Raw genomic sequence first — 13,648 nt, forward strand, 5'->3', positions numbered from 1 at the left:
GTTTTAAGGCTCAGAACCAGTCCAGCTGAACTGGGATCAACAAGAGGAGGTTGGTGACCTTTCTGCAGAAGGTCAATCTGATCCTTCTCTGCCTCATTGGTGCATTCAGACCGAACACGATTTGATCGTCAGGGTGTCTGGTTCTCATGCAGAGTCTATGATGGAAGCGGGCGTCAGATCACACGTCTGGCGCGGCGTGTTTTAATGCGTTTCGAGATTTCAAGCATCTAACATACGTACCATGGCGCGTCAACCAATCAGACAAGCCCAGTTTTGTGACGTATTTCATCATAGGACAAAAACACACAAACAAACCCACCATGAAACAGCGGGTTTGGTTCTGACATTTGTTGACGGCCCTCCAGAGAACCAGCGTCTGCAGGAAGAGGGAGCAGGCAGAGAGCAGCTGCCCGTAATCAGACTGCCTTCATCGGGTCAAACTGGATCCATGAAGCATGAAGATCCAACATCCAACCTAAAACTAACTTCACATCGGTCAGAAGTCCGTGGTTCTAGTCTTTTAAGTCCTGGTCCTCGTTATAGCCATGGCCAACTTTGGAGCTCCACTAGTCCAGACAGCAGCATCTCCCCTGTCTGCTTCTCCTGCCTGCCACCCCCCACCGAGCGGAGCGGAGCCGCGCCGCTGAAAACGAGCCAGTGGGAAAGAAGCATTATTGTTCGATTTGTGCCCGTCTTGTCATGATTCAGCAAATAAAGCCCAGCCAGTCTCTTGATTGCATCTGTCATTGTACACAAGAGACCAGCAAGGAAAATAGTTCCTCCCAACGCGCGTCTGTCCGCACGTCGATCAGACGCGCGTCTGTCCGCACGTCGATCAGACGCGCGTCTGTCCGCACGTCGATCAGACGCGCGTCTGTCCGCACGTCGATCAGACGCGCGTCTGTCCGCACGTCGATCAGACGCGCGTCTGTCCGCACGTCGATCAGACGCGCGTCTGTCCGCACGTTGATCTGCTTTTTGGATTCCAGGTCAGTGTGGACCGTTTCTGAGCTTCAGGCTTGATCCCAGTTTCCAAACTAACCCCAATTTTTGGGGAGATATTTTAAGTTCCTGCAGGTATTTGAAATGGTTCTGCTTTGTGGAGAAGGTGATCCACCTGCTGGGCTATTTCATCAAAAGATGAACTTGTGTCTCCGGTTAAACTAAACTCTTTAGTTTCAGTTACTTCACGTGGCAGAAGTTCCAGGTTCTGTTTATTATTCTGAATATTTCCAGCCCAGTTTTAATGGGCTGCTTCAGAACCAGAGCTGCTTGGATCTGGACCATGTAGATACTTGATCTTAGATGTTTAACAGTTTTGTGTTTTGTGGTGTTACAGCTCCAGTTCCCTCTGCCGGAGTTCATCATGGCCATGGGTTTTTTCCTGGTTCTGGTTCTGGAGCAGATTGTCCTGGCCTTTAAGGAACAGTCTTCCTCCCACCCAGAGGAGCGCCGAGCTCTGATGGCGGACTCCAACATCCAGACGGCCGATGGGAGCGGTCACCATCACCGCCACAGAGGCTCCATAGAGTCCAGTGGTCACTTCCACACCGACCTGGGCTCCCAGTCGGCGCTGCGGGCCTTCATCCTGGTCTTCTCTCTGTCTCTGCACTCGGTGTTCGAGGGGCTGGCGGTGGGGCTGCTCGAGGAGGGCAAGGAGGTCCTTGAGATCTGCCTGGCCCTGCTGATCCATAAGAGCATCATCTCGTTCAGCCTGAGCGTGGCGCTGTCTCAGGGCCGGCTGCGGCGTTCTGTGGTGTCCGGCTGCCTGCTGATGTTCGCCATCATGTCGCCGCTGGGCATCGCGCTTGGCGTAGGCCTGACTGAGACCAAGACGTCTCCGCAGCATCAGCTGGCCCGCTGCACACTGGAGGGGCTGGCGGCTGGGACCTTCATCTACATCACCTTCATGGAGATCCTGCCGCACGAGCTCGCCTCCACCCGCGGCCGCATCCCCAAGGTGGCCATGATGCTGCTGGGCTTCGCCATTGTGACCGGGGTGCTCTTCATCAAGCTGTAACCACTGTGCAGTGTCAGACAGCGACTCCTGCAGCTCGGACGACAGGATGCTTCCAGAACCTGGAGAGGGGAACCTAAAACATCGACTTATTGACTTAGACCTGATCAGCAGAACACCAGCTTAGAGAAGAATGAGATCAGAATGAGACTGGCACAAACTCTCTCTGCATGGTCTTGACCAATATAACGGATGTATTTAAAGTCCACAGAACCAGAACATCTCAAGTTGGTCTTATCGATCAGCCAGCAACGGCTTTTTCAAGTTTCCTGTGTGAAATTCTAACTGAATATGTGAGTGAGAGCACCACAAGGCTCACCTTACCATAACCCCTAACCCCTTAGCCTTGCCCAGCTGTCACATGGTTATCCTGTTCAGCTCCTTAGAAAAGGTCCAACTCTAAATGTTTCACTGGACGTGTGTTTTTATACCAGATCTTTGTTTCAACAATAATCAAATGTTTTCTAGGTGAATTTTTACTTAATTTTCCCAAACTGATCTTTAGGAAACAAAGTTAGAAATTTTTTTATGATGGGAATCTTGAATTGAAAATCCGTCACTAAATGAGACGACATGAAGTAAAGGTTCTGAGGTGTTCATCTACCAGACTTAGGAGGAACAATCTGCAACGTAGCATCAAGACCAAAGACATGAAATCATCATAAATGAACAAAAACTGATTAAACCCAGAATCAGGAGGTTAAATCCTGAAATATGCCAAACATTTCATATGACTGTGGCGGTTCTGAAAGAGCTGCTGCTGATAACTTAGATCCTTTTTCATTAGTTTAACAACAGCGCCTCCTATTGGACTTTAGAGTACAACACAGATGGATAAATCCTGTTTAAATCACACACCTATACAGTATGTATATATATTCTAGTTTGATTTTACTGTTTTACTTTTCTTTATTTTGATGCTTAAATGTCTGTTTCCTTCATCATCATCATCAGTCTTTGGTTTATTTGTACACTGACTGTTTATTCTGTATATTGCATTAATAAAACGGTAAAAACCCACAACCACACGTCTGTGTTTGACTGTTGATCATGAGTGAGATAAAACCAAATAAAACTAAATGGGCTCAATCTGAGAGCGGGTTGATTGTGGATCCTAGGGACGGGTCCAGCATTGGGGGGTTTAAGTTTCGGTCTAGTTGTTTATTTATTGAATCATTTACTTTAGCAAAAGGACTCAGGTTAATTTGGCGTTCCTGTTTTAGAAATGTATTCAAATGCTTTTACTGTTATTTACTCTGCAGTTTTTCTGTTCCACATCAGTTCAGCAATTAATAAAAGGCTTACTTTTACTTCATCTTTTTTTCTAACACAGAACCAAATATTTAACGTTTTTAGAGCACCTTCATATTTATGAATGCTGCACTGTGGTGTTTCTGGGGGTCTGGATTGGATTCATTGTATTTCGATTTATTTCAATGAGGAAAATGGATTCCATATGAATAATTCCAGTTAAGAGCTCCATCATGGAGCAAATTAAAGTTGAGGCACCACCAGGGGCGTTTTCAGGGTCTGAACCATTGGGGTCTTCAGCCCAGGCACTAAATAGTTTATTTTCACCAGTTTATAAGTCACTTAAAGTTAAAGTAACACAAGACATGTTGTAGCAGCTCTATGCATTGGCTGGGTTTTCATTGAATGTAAATTATTGTGAATAAAACAAAAAAGCTTCACAATAATTTGACCTGGTTTTAATTTTTTGTTAGTAGTTGGCGTGAAGGATGAAGAGAAACACTTTATAACTGATGAAAAAAACATTTAGCTGAAGCAGATAATGACACATTTTGTGATATTTAGAAAGGACTTTCTGCTCCGTCAGTCGGACTAAAGTTGTTCTTAAACTCAGAGAAACTATGTTTACTGCGGCTCAAATAAATGCGCTTCTTCTCTCATCTATGAAAATGATGTTTTTACATTTAAATCTCTCACTCTATCTCACACCCCTGAGGCTCCATTGTCAGAATTTCTTACATTTCTAAAAAGAAAACTGGCATAAAATTGATTTTCTTAGATTTTGATGGAATGGTAACCCCATAAAAAACAAATTTATTATTTTAATTATGCTGTGAGCTATCCCAACATTTCATTAAAATATGTTCATGAACCTGTTCTGTTTTTCTGCATCTTTCCAGCCCTTCATCCACTGAGCCATTACTTCAGTCTTTACCATTAAACACTTTCTGTGGAGAAAAAGGTTTTTAAAATAGAACATGGAGCCTCATCCTGGACCTTTCTTGGACTCTCATCCTTTGTCCTGTTATCAGTAATAATATTAGTTATTAATAAATGTATACATAAAGTGGTAAATGAGCTTTTGAAGGTTCAACAGCAGGAGAAAGACAATCACTACTCTAGAATCAAGATAGAACAGATGCAGTGATTTCGCCCTGCACCAGATAGGCCAAACCGGCAGAGGGCGCCATAGTGCAGCCCCTCAATCATCAAAGCTTTTCTACTCCTTCAGGATGGCTCACTCAGTCTATTAAATCAAATCCGCAAAACATCTCTATCTATCTATCTATCTATCTATCTATCTATCTATCTATCTATCTATCTATCTATCTATCTATCTATCTATCTATCTATATATCTATCTATCTATCTATCTATGTGGTTTAGACAACAACCAAATAAATAATAAAAAACAAAAACAATTCATGGTTAGACACAAACTTGCCACACTTCGACCACAAAGTAGAAAACAAAAGTCTTAAATTAGCTGCTGCCTGAAAATCAAGCGCAAACCAACTCTGGGCTCTGCCATTATAATAACACAAAGAATAACAGAACAGAATGCTTCAGTTTAAGAAATTTTGATCAGATGTTACTGAAGTTATGATGGCCAAATAAGAAGAAACTGCTGAGTAATCTTGGTCTGATTGACACTGGTCCTGAGAAGAATCCTCACAGTGAGACCTCTTTACCCTCCGAGCCTCTCTGCTGGAAATCATTCCACTACGTCAGGTCGTCCGGTCCGCTCGGTGAAGATGTCTGCGACGGGTTTAGGCGGACCAGGACCCGGACCAGGACCCGCCACGGGTTCAGGATCTGGGGCCTCCAACCCCCGAAAGTTCAGCGAGAAAATAGCCCTGCACACCCAGCGACAGGCCGAGGAGACAGCCGCCTTCCAGGAGGTTATGATGGACATCACCTCGACCAGGGTGAGTGTGAGGCGGAGGCAGGAGGAGGGGAGCTCCCCGGAGGAAGAGAGGCCTGTCCGCGGCTGCGAAAGGCTCCCAGATAACCTGGGTCTGCTTGTTCGAGTGGGTCTTTCTGCTCAGGTTCTGTTAGTTTAGAGAGAAAAAACGTTTTCAAAGATGAAATATGAAGTTAGTGTCTCATTTAGAGTCGACAGCGCCTCGTTTCCGTCGTTAGCATCGCTAGCTTCTGTTAGCATCGATGCTAACTCTGTTTACTGTTGCACTACTGGGAGCTGTCAGGCTGTCAGGCTGTCAGGCTGTCAGGCTGTCAGGGATCAACTGCTTGCTGAAGTCCTAAAACTAGGGTCAGGTTTTCAGACTTTATGGGATGTTAACCTTAAATAATCAGCTGTTTTCTTCAGTGGTAGCAGATAAAACTCTTACTGCATCTGTTGAAGTGGTCTTTATCAACAGACTAAAGCGTATTCATTGGTTTTCATTGGACTTTGGCTGCTTTTCTACTCCGTTTCAGTAGAGTACCGGACCCACGTTTTTAACTCGTCCTTCTTAAAACCGCCCCTAATGTGTTGTGGTGACTCGGTTATAAATTGGATCTTTAGGCGCTTTGTTATCAGCAGACTCACAACGACACGAATTGTTTCCTAAGTTGTTAATCTGGTAGCAAATTCAAAAGAGCTCATTTTAATCTCAGAACAGAGAAACACGATGAAATAAATCTTGACACAAAGCAACAACAGTGACAGAAAATGGTCCAGAGCTTCTGCTGAGTGAGATCTGGATTTGACTCGGCCCAAACCCGTTGGGTATGAAGGTGAAGCTCATCAGATGGACATCAGCTTTCTCTCTACGTGTCTTCAAAGCTACAAGTCAGACCTTTCTACAACAGTCCATCCGTGTCACTTTACATGTTGTTCCTTTCGTCCATCTTGTGTTTTTCAGGTTTTTTTTCTCATCATTTTTTCTTTAAAGCTGTTTATTATCAAGTATCTTCAGCCATGCTCCATAAACGGTTTCCTGCAGAACTACTTACCTGATAACTGAAAATGATGGTGAGACAGGCAGGCTTATAATGATCCCAGTCCTACCAGTTAGTACAGCCCAAACCATCAGCAGTAACCTGGTCAGCACCAGGAGGAAACGGTAAGGAAGTCTGAGGGAGAGCAGATGGTTAAAGTTGAGATCTAAGCTGCTGTTCTGGAACATCACTGAACTATTTAAGGTGATGTGAGCAGTCATTTAATAAGAGGCAAACACCCACTCTGGAAAAATCCAAACAGAACCCTAAACGGATCCTTTTTCTCTGGAGAGGAGGCAGCATCCATCAAACCGTGTGTTTACTAACACCAGCTGATCAGCTCCACTTCTTTGCCTCTTATGATGTCATCAACACAATAAACACAGAGGGGAGTTTGCTTTGGTGTTTTTCTTTTCACAGCTTAAAGTTCTGCCCTGGAAATCTTGTCTTCATCTTCCAGTGTTTTACTCTTCATTAGTCAGATGAAGATGCCGGCTCGACCCAACCCAACATTATCATTCAAACAAACTGGTAGTTTCATTTCAGGGCAACGTTGAGCTGTGTTCGAACAGCTGAAAGGATGCAGCTTCTGTGTAAATGAAGCTTTGATGGTCAGACGTGGCTGAAGTGCTTCTCAAGGCTTCCACCAGATGGTCACCTGTTGGAACTGAGGAACGTTCTCAGCCTTAGGACGAGGTTCTAGCAACAGAACTCCTCGGGTGTGTCTGAGGAGACGACCCAAATGTTTCACTGCAAGTCAAACCCTCAGGGTGTCCAGGTGAGCTCAGGCTGCAGGACAGCAGGTTCAGAAAGCTGCTGTCCTTTGTCAGCAGAGGACAACAGCATGAAGGTCCAGTAAGCAGGAACAAACTAGGACTGGCTGAGACTGCTGAAGCTTTGTTCTCTACAGAAAGTGGAAGAAAGAAATTCTGATTAACTTATTGGATGAAGTCAGCTGCAGATTCACTGTTTGAACTGAAACTAACACGTCAGTCACCTCTAGACTTATCTTGACTGGGTCACTGAGAAGGAAATGACTCGGTCTGATAGATCTGATTGGTAGAGAAGACCAGATGTTTGCAGGAGATCACAGAAAGAGCTTTAAAATGATCACAAATCCATCAGTGATGATGTTTTTCCTTCTTTTATTTTAACTGACGTGTTCATCTGTAGAAACTGCTTCTGGTCTTCATACAGATGCTGAACAGCTGTATGAACATGAGTGCTCGACCGGGATCTTCTCAGGTTCTCTGCAGTAACTCCTTGTCTCCTACTGTCTGGGGTCTAGAACATCTCCTTAACATTTTACAGGATGTCTCTTTTCCTAAGAGCCCTCAGGAGGAGGAGGATGAAGAAGGAGCCTCCTTCATCCTCCTCAGGAGGAGGAGGATGAAGAAGGAGCCTCCTTCATCCTCCTCAGGAGGAGGAGGATGAAGGAGGCTCAAGCCCGCTGTTCTCTTTGTTCTTCTCCTCAGTGGAAGCATCAGGTTTATCAGCTTGAATCTGGTGCCTCTGAACTTCATTAAATCCTGTTAAGTTGTCTACTAGAAACCTTCATGAAGCTTGAAGCTCCATCACTAACCCACTGGTTCCTTCCTCTTGAAGGAACGTTCTGGGCTTGTTTCTGCAGAACACTGTTTCGAAGCTTCCCTCCTTCAGCTGTGTTGGGGAGACTTCCTGGGCGAGGCCGGCCGGCCTGCTGCACGGTTTTGGTTCGTTGGCAGTTTGAAGCTTATCTGAGAGGAAATGAAGCTGAAGTCTGAAAGCTGCCTGCAGCCCAGAGGCTTCCTCTGCAGATCAACTCAGAAATCTGCAGCAGAACCTTGGTTCCCTCTGGTTCCAGCAGTAGGAGCAGCTTCCAGATGGTGACTTGGTGTTGATGAAGCAGTGGTGGCTCATCTTCATCACACATCAAGCTTACTCTTATTCTAAGTGATCCTAAAAACTGCAGACCTGCATCATTGTGGGAAGTTAGTTTGACCTCAGAGCTTCTTCTAGTACCTTCAGTGATAACTTTTTAATCTGTTTCTACAACTGAAATCAGCCAAATGTCTTTCAGAGCAAAATATTTGAAAAGGTCTTCAGATAAGTTGGGTCCATATGGACCCTGTTCTGACCAAACCTGAAGGACACTAAGCTGCTGTGATGTGTGAGTTGTAGAAACCATGAAACATATGAATGTTCCTGAATATGAGCTGATGTCCAATACTTGGTGAGCCGCATGTTTCCTCAGGAAGGTGGTGGGACGGTTCTGGTTCTGCTGAGTGTTTGAACTGAGCTCAGCTGCTGCAGTTCTTCACTGTCACCATGCTCCTGATGGTTTCAGATCTGGGCCGAACTCGGCTCAGTTTGGGTTCCGGTAACCTGAGCAAGCTGGGACAAACCGAGACATCGAACTGGAGGGCAGCAGAATCGGTTCTGAAGCATCAGCACATGCTTTAGTCCTTCATAGATGTGAACATTGTCCACCTGCCTGGTGGTTCCTGTTGTCCTCAGGAGTCACATGGAGCAGAGTGGATCACATGGATCTGATCTCCAGATGTTTGGTGGAGGAGGAGCATCCAGCCTTTCAGCAGCAGCCAGTCCCTGTGGAGGTAGGAGGTTGCATCATGTTATGGGCTTGGATCATGTCCTCTTTCATGGCAGCATTGATGCAGAAACGTCCATCAGAGATTTTAGAGCAACATCTGCTGCCTTCAGGAGCACATCTTCTCCAGGGACATCCATGGACATTGGAAAACCACATTCCAAGGGCCTGGCTGAGGAAAAGGAGGGTACACTTACTGGACCGATCTTTCTCAGATGTTGGAGACGACCCGGTACTGTTGGACAGCTGAGAATGTCTTTGCAGGAGGAATGGGACAAAGGAATCAATGTCTTCAGTGCAGGAACAGCGTTAAGTGTTGGGAGAAGGAATGTTCTGCCGGACCGGACGGATACCAACAAACTAAATAAAGCCGTAGAGATAAAACCTGAAATATTTTGGATTAGAAGTTCCTGCTCCTCTGATGTGACCCGTACCCTGATGCTGACAGATCTGTTTCTGGTGCAGGTATTGTTTTAGTGCACCTCCTCGTCCTTCGTTGTACTGATGACACAAGCCATCGCACACACACACACACACACACACACACACACGCTGCAGCAGGGGCCAATCAGCTAACAGCATCTGGGTGTGTGCGTCGAAGCTGTTTTCTGTAGATATGCATTTTCTCTGCCAGCATTCACCTCGACAGGTTTTAGTTTGCTGCAGAGATCAGAGTAACACCCAGCAACCTTTAGGAGCAGAACTGACCGTCAGTTACAGTCCGGATCCGTTTGTAATGGACACCGGACACTTTAATAGATTCAGCCTCTTCTACAGAATCTCTGAGGAGATGTTTCTCCGCAGCTTTAAGCCGTCATCTAACAATGTTCACGTAACGTATCTGATCCCAGTTAGAAAAGTTAGAAATGCTGTTTTATTCTGACAGAATCCAGTAAACCAGGGATCATCCCAGTTAATCCAGCTGAATCTCCATTCATCGACCAAAACCCTTTCTCAGGTTCTTTAGTCTGATTTTATCCCACATTGGGAAGTTCTTGTTTGTCACTAAACCGTCTTTTTCTACACTTTCAGTGCCGTGCAAAAGTATCCATACACCTGGAACCGGTTGCATGGAGTGTATGGGGACCATTTATGTTTCCCCAAATAAAATCCAGTCCGACTCATTATCTTCACAGGTCATCCAATCAGCGACCAGAGTCCAGCTGCAAAAAGAAACTAAGAAGTCTTGTTTCCCACAAGCTGCGTAGGAGACACAGCAAACCTGTGGACACATTCACAAGAAAATGGTTCTGCAGACAAAATCCACCTCCTTCCATTGTAACGTTAGTCCCCAGATCTAATCCTGTAGCTTCACCAGAACAGGAGAGGACCCAGAAACTCAAGAACAGATGAGAAACAAAGTCTCTGACATCTATCAGCCTGGAAAGGATTACAGAACCAATTCTAAGGCTCTGGGATCCCTGACAACCTCCACACATGGAGAAAACATGGAATGATGGAGAACCTTCCCAGAACTGGCTGACCTACCAAAATCACTCCAAGAGCTCATCAGGGACTCATCCAGGAGGTCCCAGAAGAACAGCACTCACTGGGGACCCAATTTGAGAAAATGTTCTGATGTTTCTGATTCATCTTCTGCTGCGTCTCTGGTGCACTTTTATTCTTTGAAACACATCGAGCTCTTTCAAACTTTAAAAGGGACAAATGATGCAAAATCCAGTGTTTTAGCCTTTAAATCCATGTTGTTGTGTACCTGGAGTCTGTAGAAGGGTAGAAAAGTTGAATTTAGTCTCTCCAGGTGCTGCATAGATATCTTTATATTCTTTTTGGGTCATATATTTCAGTCCATTCAGTTTTCTTGATCATCTGTTAGGTTTTATGAACTGTTACATCACAGCATTTCCTGCTGAACAACTAAATAAGGTCATGGACTTGTGGCTGATCAATGTTGCGTATCCTCCATGTTATTTCTAGCTGTGATTTTGTAGTCCAAGCTCAAGTATGTTTACCCTGAAAGAGGATGAGTTCAGTTCGGTTGTTGGGTGTTTTAACCCACGCAATTCATTACACCGACCCCCAGAACCAGAACCTCTTCAAAGTTCCTGCTTAAATTTAATTTTTCATGGAAATGTTCCCACATCAGTGGAGAAATTCCTCTTGGTCTGCATGAAGCTCTTCAAGGAGGAGTTCTTCCTCAACCTCCTCTAGTATCAAGAAGGATTTGCTGAAAGACTTCATCTGATGAAGAGATCAGTTCGTTCTGTCTATGGAAACGACGGACGCTGCAAAGCTGCAAACACGCTAAAATGACAACAAACTTTGTTTTAGACGTGAGTTTTATTGTGTGGATGTGACGTCCTGGACGTGGTTCTGATAGCAGTAGCATCGGGTCTTCTGCTGATGTCGGTGCTGCTTTTAGCTCCTGGAGGACAGAACCAGACTGCAGATTTTAATATTATTGTTACATTAACAGGTTTCATTGTTTTTCTGCGTAGCTAGATAATTATCAAACTACAACAATGGCTGAACAGGTTAAAGTGCAGCGCTCTTTGACCTGGAGGTGGGCGGGGTGTGAAGGGCCTCAGCAGCATTTAAAGAGACGGCACCAAAACGAGTTGCTCTCAGATGCTCCTCAGAACAGGTAGAAGAGGAGCCTGAGGAGCTACAAGAACAAGGAGTTCAGACCAAAGCGTTGAGGTTCCACTTTATATAGACCACAGCTGGAGGGTTCAAGGTGAAATGAAGGATTTAAAAGCTTGTCTCCTCTAAGCTGAGAAGAGTCAATTGGTTGCAGCTCATTGAAGCAGGTCCAAACCCGTTTCCATATAATAAGCCTAAATGACCTAAATGATGATGTTTGAAAATTTTTTTCAGCATCGGTTCAGTGAGCTCATTTATGGGTCAGGATGTGCCTGAATGGGTTACCGTGTGCTGTTCAATAACTACTGTGGTGAAGTTACCTGTTTTAGTGAATAAAAATAACAACACAAACGCTACCTGTACCGCCACCATCTGGTGGAAAGAAAGAACGCCTCATGTTAAAAAGAAACCTGAGGTGTGTCTGTGTCGCTGTGTGACATCACAAGTCATGTGATCCAGGACTGAATGCTGATTAAATCCTGTTTAATGTTGAACAAACCCCACAGCTTGAATGATAATTGACCGATTTGGTCATTTTACCAAGAACCTGTTGTTGTTCTGGCAGCTGCAGGCCCAGAAGCTCCACCTCGCCCGGACCCAGGGGCCGTACTACGGCGGTTCCTTACCCAACGTCAACCAGATCGGCAGGAACCCGCTGGACTTCCAGGTAACTCGCAAGCACCTCCCTCTCACTTCTGATGTCACTTCCTGCTAGTCTGTCCGATGTTTTTGTTTAGCTGTCAATGTGTCACAACGCGAGATAAATACACTCAGCGCCCCCTATGGACCCTATGCAATTACTGTGGCACAAATGAGAGTTGGATGTTATTTAATCACATCACTATTGTTGAAAATAGTGATGTTATACCAGTTATGATTAACCTACATGAGCTTTAACAGATTCACTAGGGATGTACGTCTGGCTTGGACTTTAAGGGTAGTTAGACTCCACCGAACCAGCAAGATCTGTGATACCTGGGACCTTCACTCAGAACCAAAACCTATTCCTTCCCAAAGAAATTACAGCAGCACATCATCTAATACATGCTGAATTATGCACAGATAATTTATTAATGAACTTGTGAAATCTTCCAGGAAGCAAGTTTTCATTAGCTGAATGTCCCCTGAACATTTCCCTGAATTGTCCTGATGGAAAAGTTTGGCTTTTCACTTCATTCTAGTTCTAATTTAGCAGCTTCCCATCTTTCCCCCTTCTGTCCCTCCGTTGCTCACACCAGCCCAGTGCCGACTGAAGCCAGGGACCCCCTAGAGATCCCCAAAGACACCACAAAGGAGCTCCCACAGAGCAGCCACCCCCCTTCAGTGGGAGGAATCTGGGAGACCCCGGGCCAGCCAAGCAAAGCAAGCCCCACCGCCAACAACCCAGGACCCAGAGATCTACCAAACCAGACAGGAATACAGGCACCACGCAGGCCCCGCCAGGAGGTCCCAGCCTCCAGACTTCTACTTTCCACCTGGACATACCCAAATCCCTCAGCTCCCTTCCCAGCCCCAGACCCTACTCCGACACATCCATGGCCCCACTTCAAATTGAGGTGGCGTCCCGCGTATAGCGGGAGCCCCTCACATAAGGGCTATTATTCTTCTGTTTTTTAACATCACCTATATCACAAATCCAATAAATACCACCAATTATTCTGAAGTATTAGTATTGATGTATGGGGCGCGGCGCTGGTGGTGTAGGGGCGAAAGCACGCGACCATATACAGAGGCTACAGTCCTTGAATGGCGGCTGTCCCGGGTTCGAGTCCCGGACCCGGTGACATTTACCGATTGTCTACCCCTCTTTCCTGTCTACCTACTGTCAAAAATGGAAAAACAAAGGCCGCTAGTGCTGAAAAAATATCTTTAGTATTGATGTATGGACTCTATCTCAACCCCCACCCCAACCCACCCCAGAACATCTCCTGAAACTGCAAACAAAGCAGCTGTAACTGTTTTTCATTGTGTCTGAATGTTATTTTAAAACGTCCAGCGAATAAACGGTCAGAATACAATATCTGAACCCAGCTTTAAATAAACTCATCAAGTTTTCTTATTCTCCTGTTTCTGCCTCTCAGGGATCCTTCCAGTCCAGCCTGGAGTCCAACCGCTCGACTCGACATCACGGCCTGGTGGAGCGAGTCCAGAGGGACCGCCGCTTTGTCTCGCCTGTTCGACCATACCGAAACCGCCAAGTATCCTTCAGCTTCTGTCCTGTTTGTAAATCTGTTTTTATTTGATCTATT

The 13,648-nt window shown here is 45.3% G+C and overlaps 2 protein-coding genes across 4 annotated transcripts in view; both read left to right on the forward strand.

The window, feature by feature from the left end:
* LOC124862468 (zinc transporter ZIP1-like) overlaps positions 1 to 3,040 on the forward strand; it is a 6,342-nt gene extending 3,302 nt beyond the window's left edge. For both annotated transcript variants that reach the window (XM_047356417.1, XM_047356426.1), the window contains exon 4: positions 1,340 to 3,040. In XM_047356417.1, the coding sequence (XP_047212373.1) occupies positions 1,340 to 2,020 (681 nt within the window). In that variant the 3' untranslated portion in view covers positions 2,021 to 3,040. The remainder of the gene's footprint in view (positions 1 to 1,339) is intronic.
* Positions 3,041 to 4,716: 1,676 nt separating this feature from the next.
* Positions 4,717 to 13,648, forward strand: part of LOC124866047 (CREB-regulated transcription coactivator 2-like) — a 28,932-nt gene continuing 20,000 nt past the window's right edge. Inside the window, exons 1-3 of one of the 2 annotated variants that reach the window (XM_047361676.1) lie at positions 4,717 to 5,196; positions 11,965 to 12,066; positions 13,481 to 13,597. In XM_047361676.1, coding sequence (XP_047217632.1) covers positions 5,023 to 5,196; positions 11,965 to 12,066; positions 13,481 to 13,597 — 393 coding nt within the window. In that variant the 5' untranslated portion in view covers positions 4,717 to 5,022. The remainder of the gene's footprint in view (positions 5,197 to 11,964; positions 12,067 to 13,480; positions 13,598 to 13,648) is intronic. The other variant, XM_047361677.1, reaches the window with a different exon arrangement.

The sequence above is a fragment of the Girardinichthys multiradiatus genome, chromosome 3 (genome assembly GCF_021462225.1).
Source record: "Girardinichthys multiradiatus isolate DD_20200921_A chromosome 3, DD_fGirMul_XY1, whole genome shotgun sequence".
In the NCBI taxonomy this organism is placed as follows: domain Eukaryota; kingdom Metazoa; phylum Chordata; class Actinopteri; order Cyprinodontiformes; family Goodeidae; genus Girardinichthys; species Girardinichthys multiradiatus.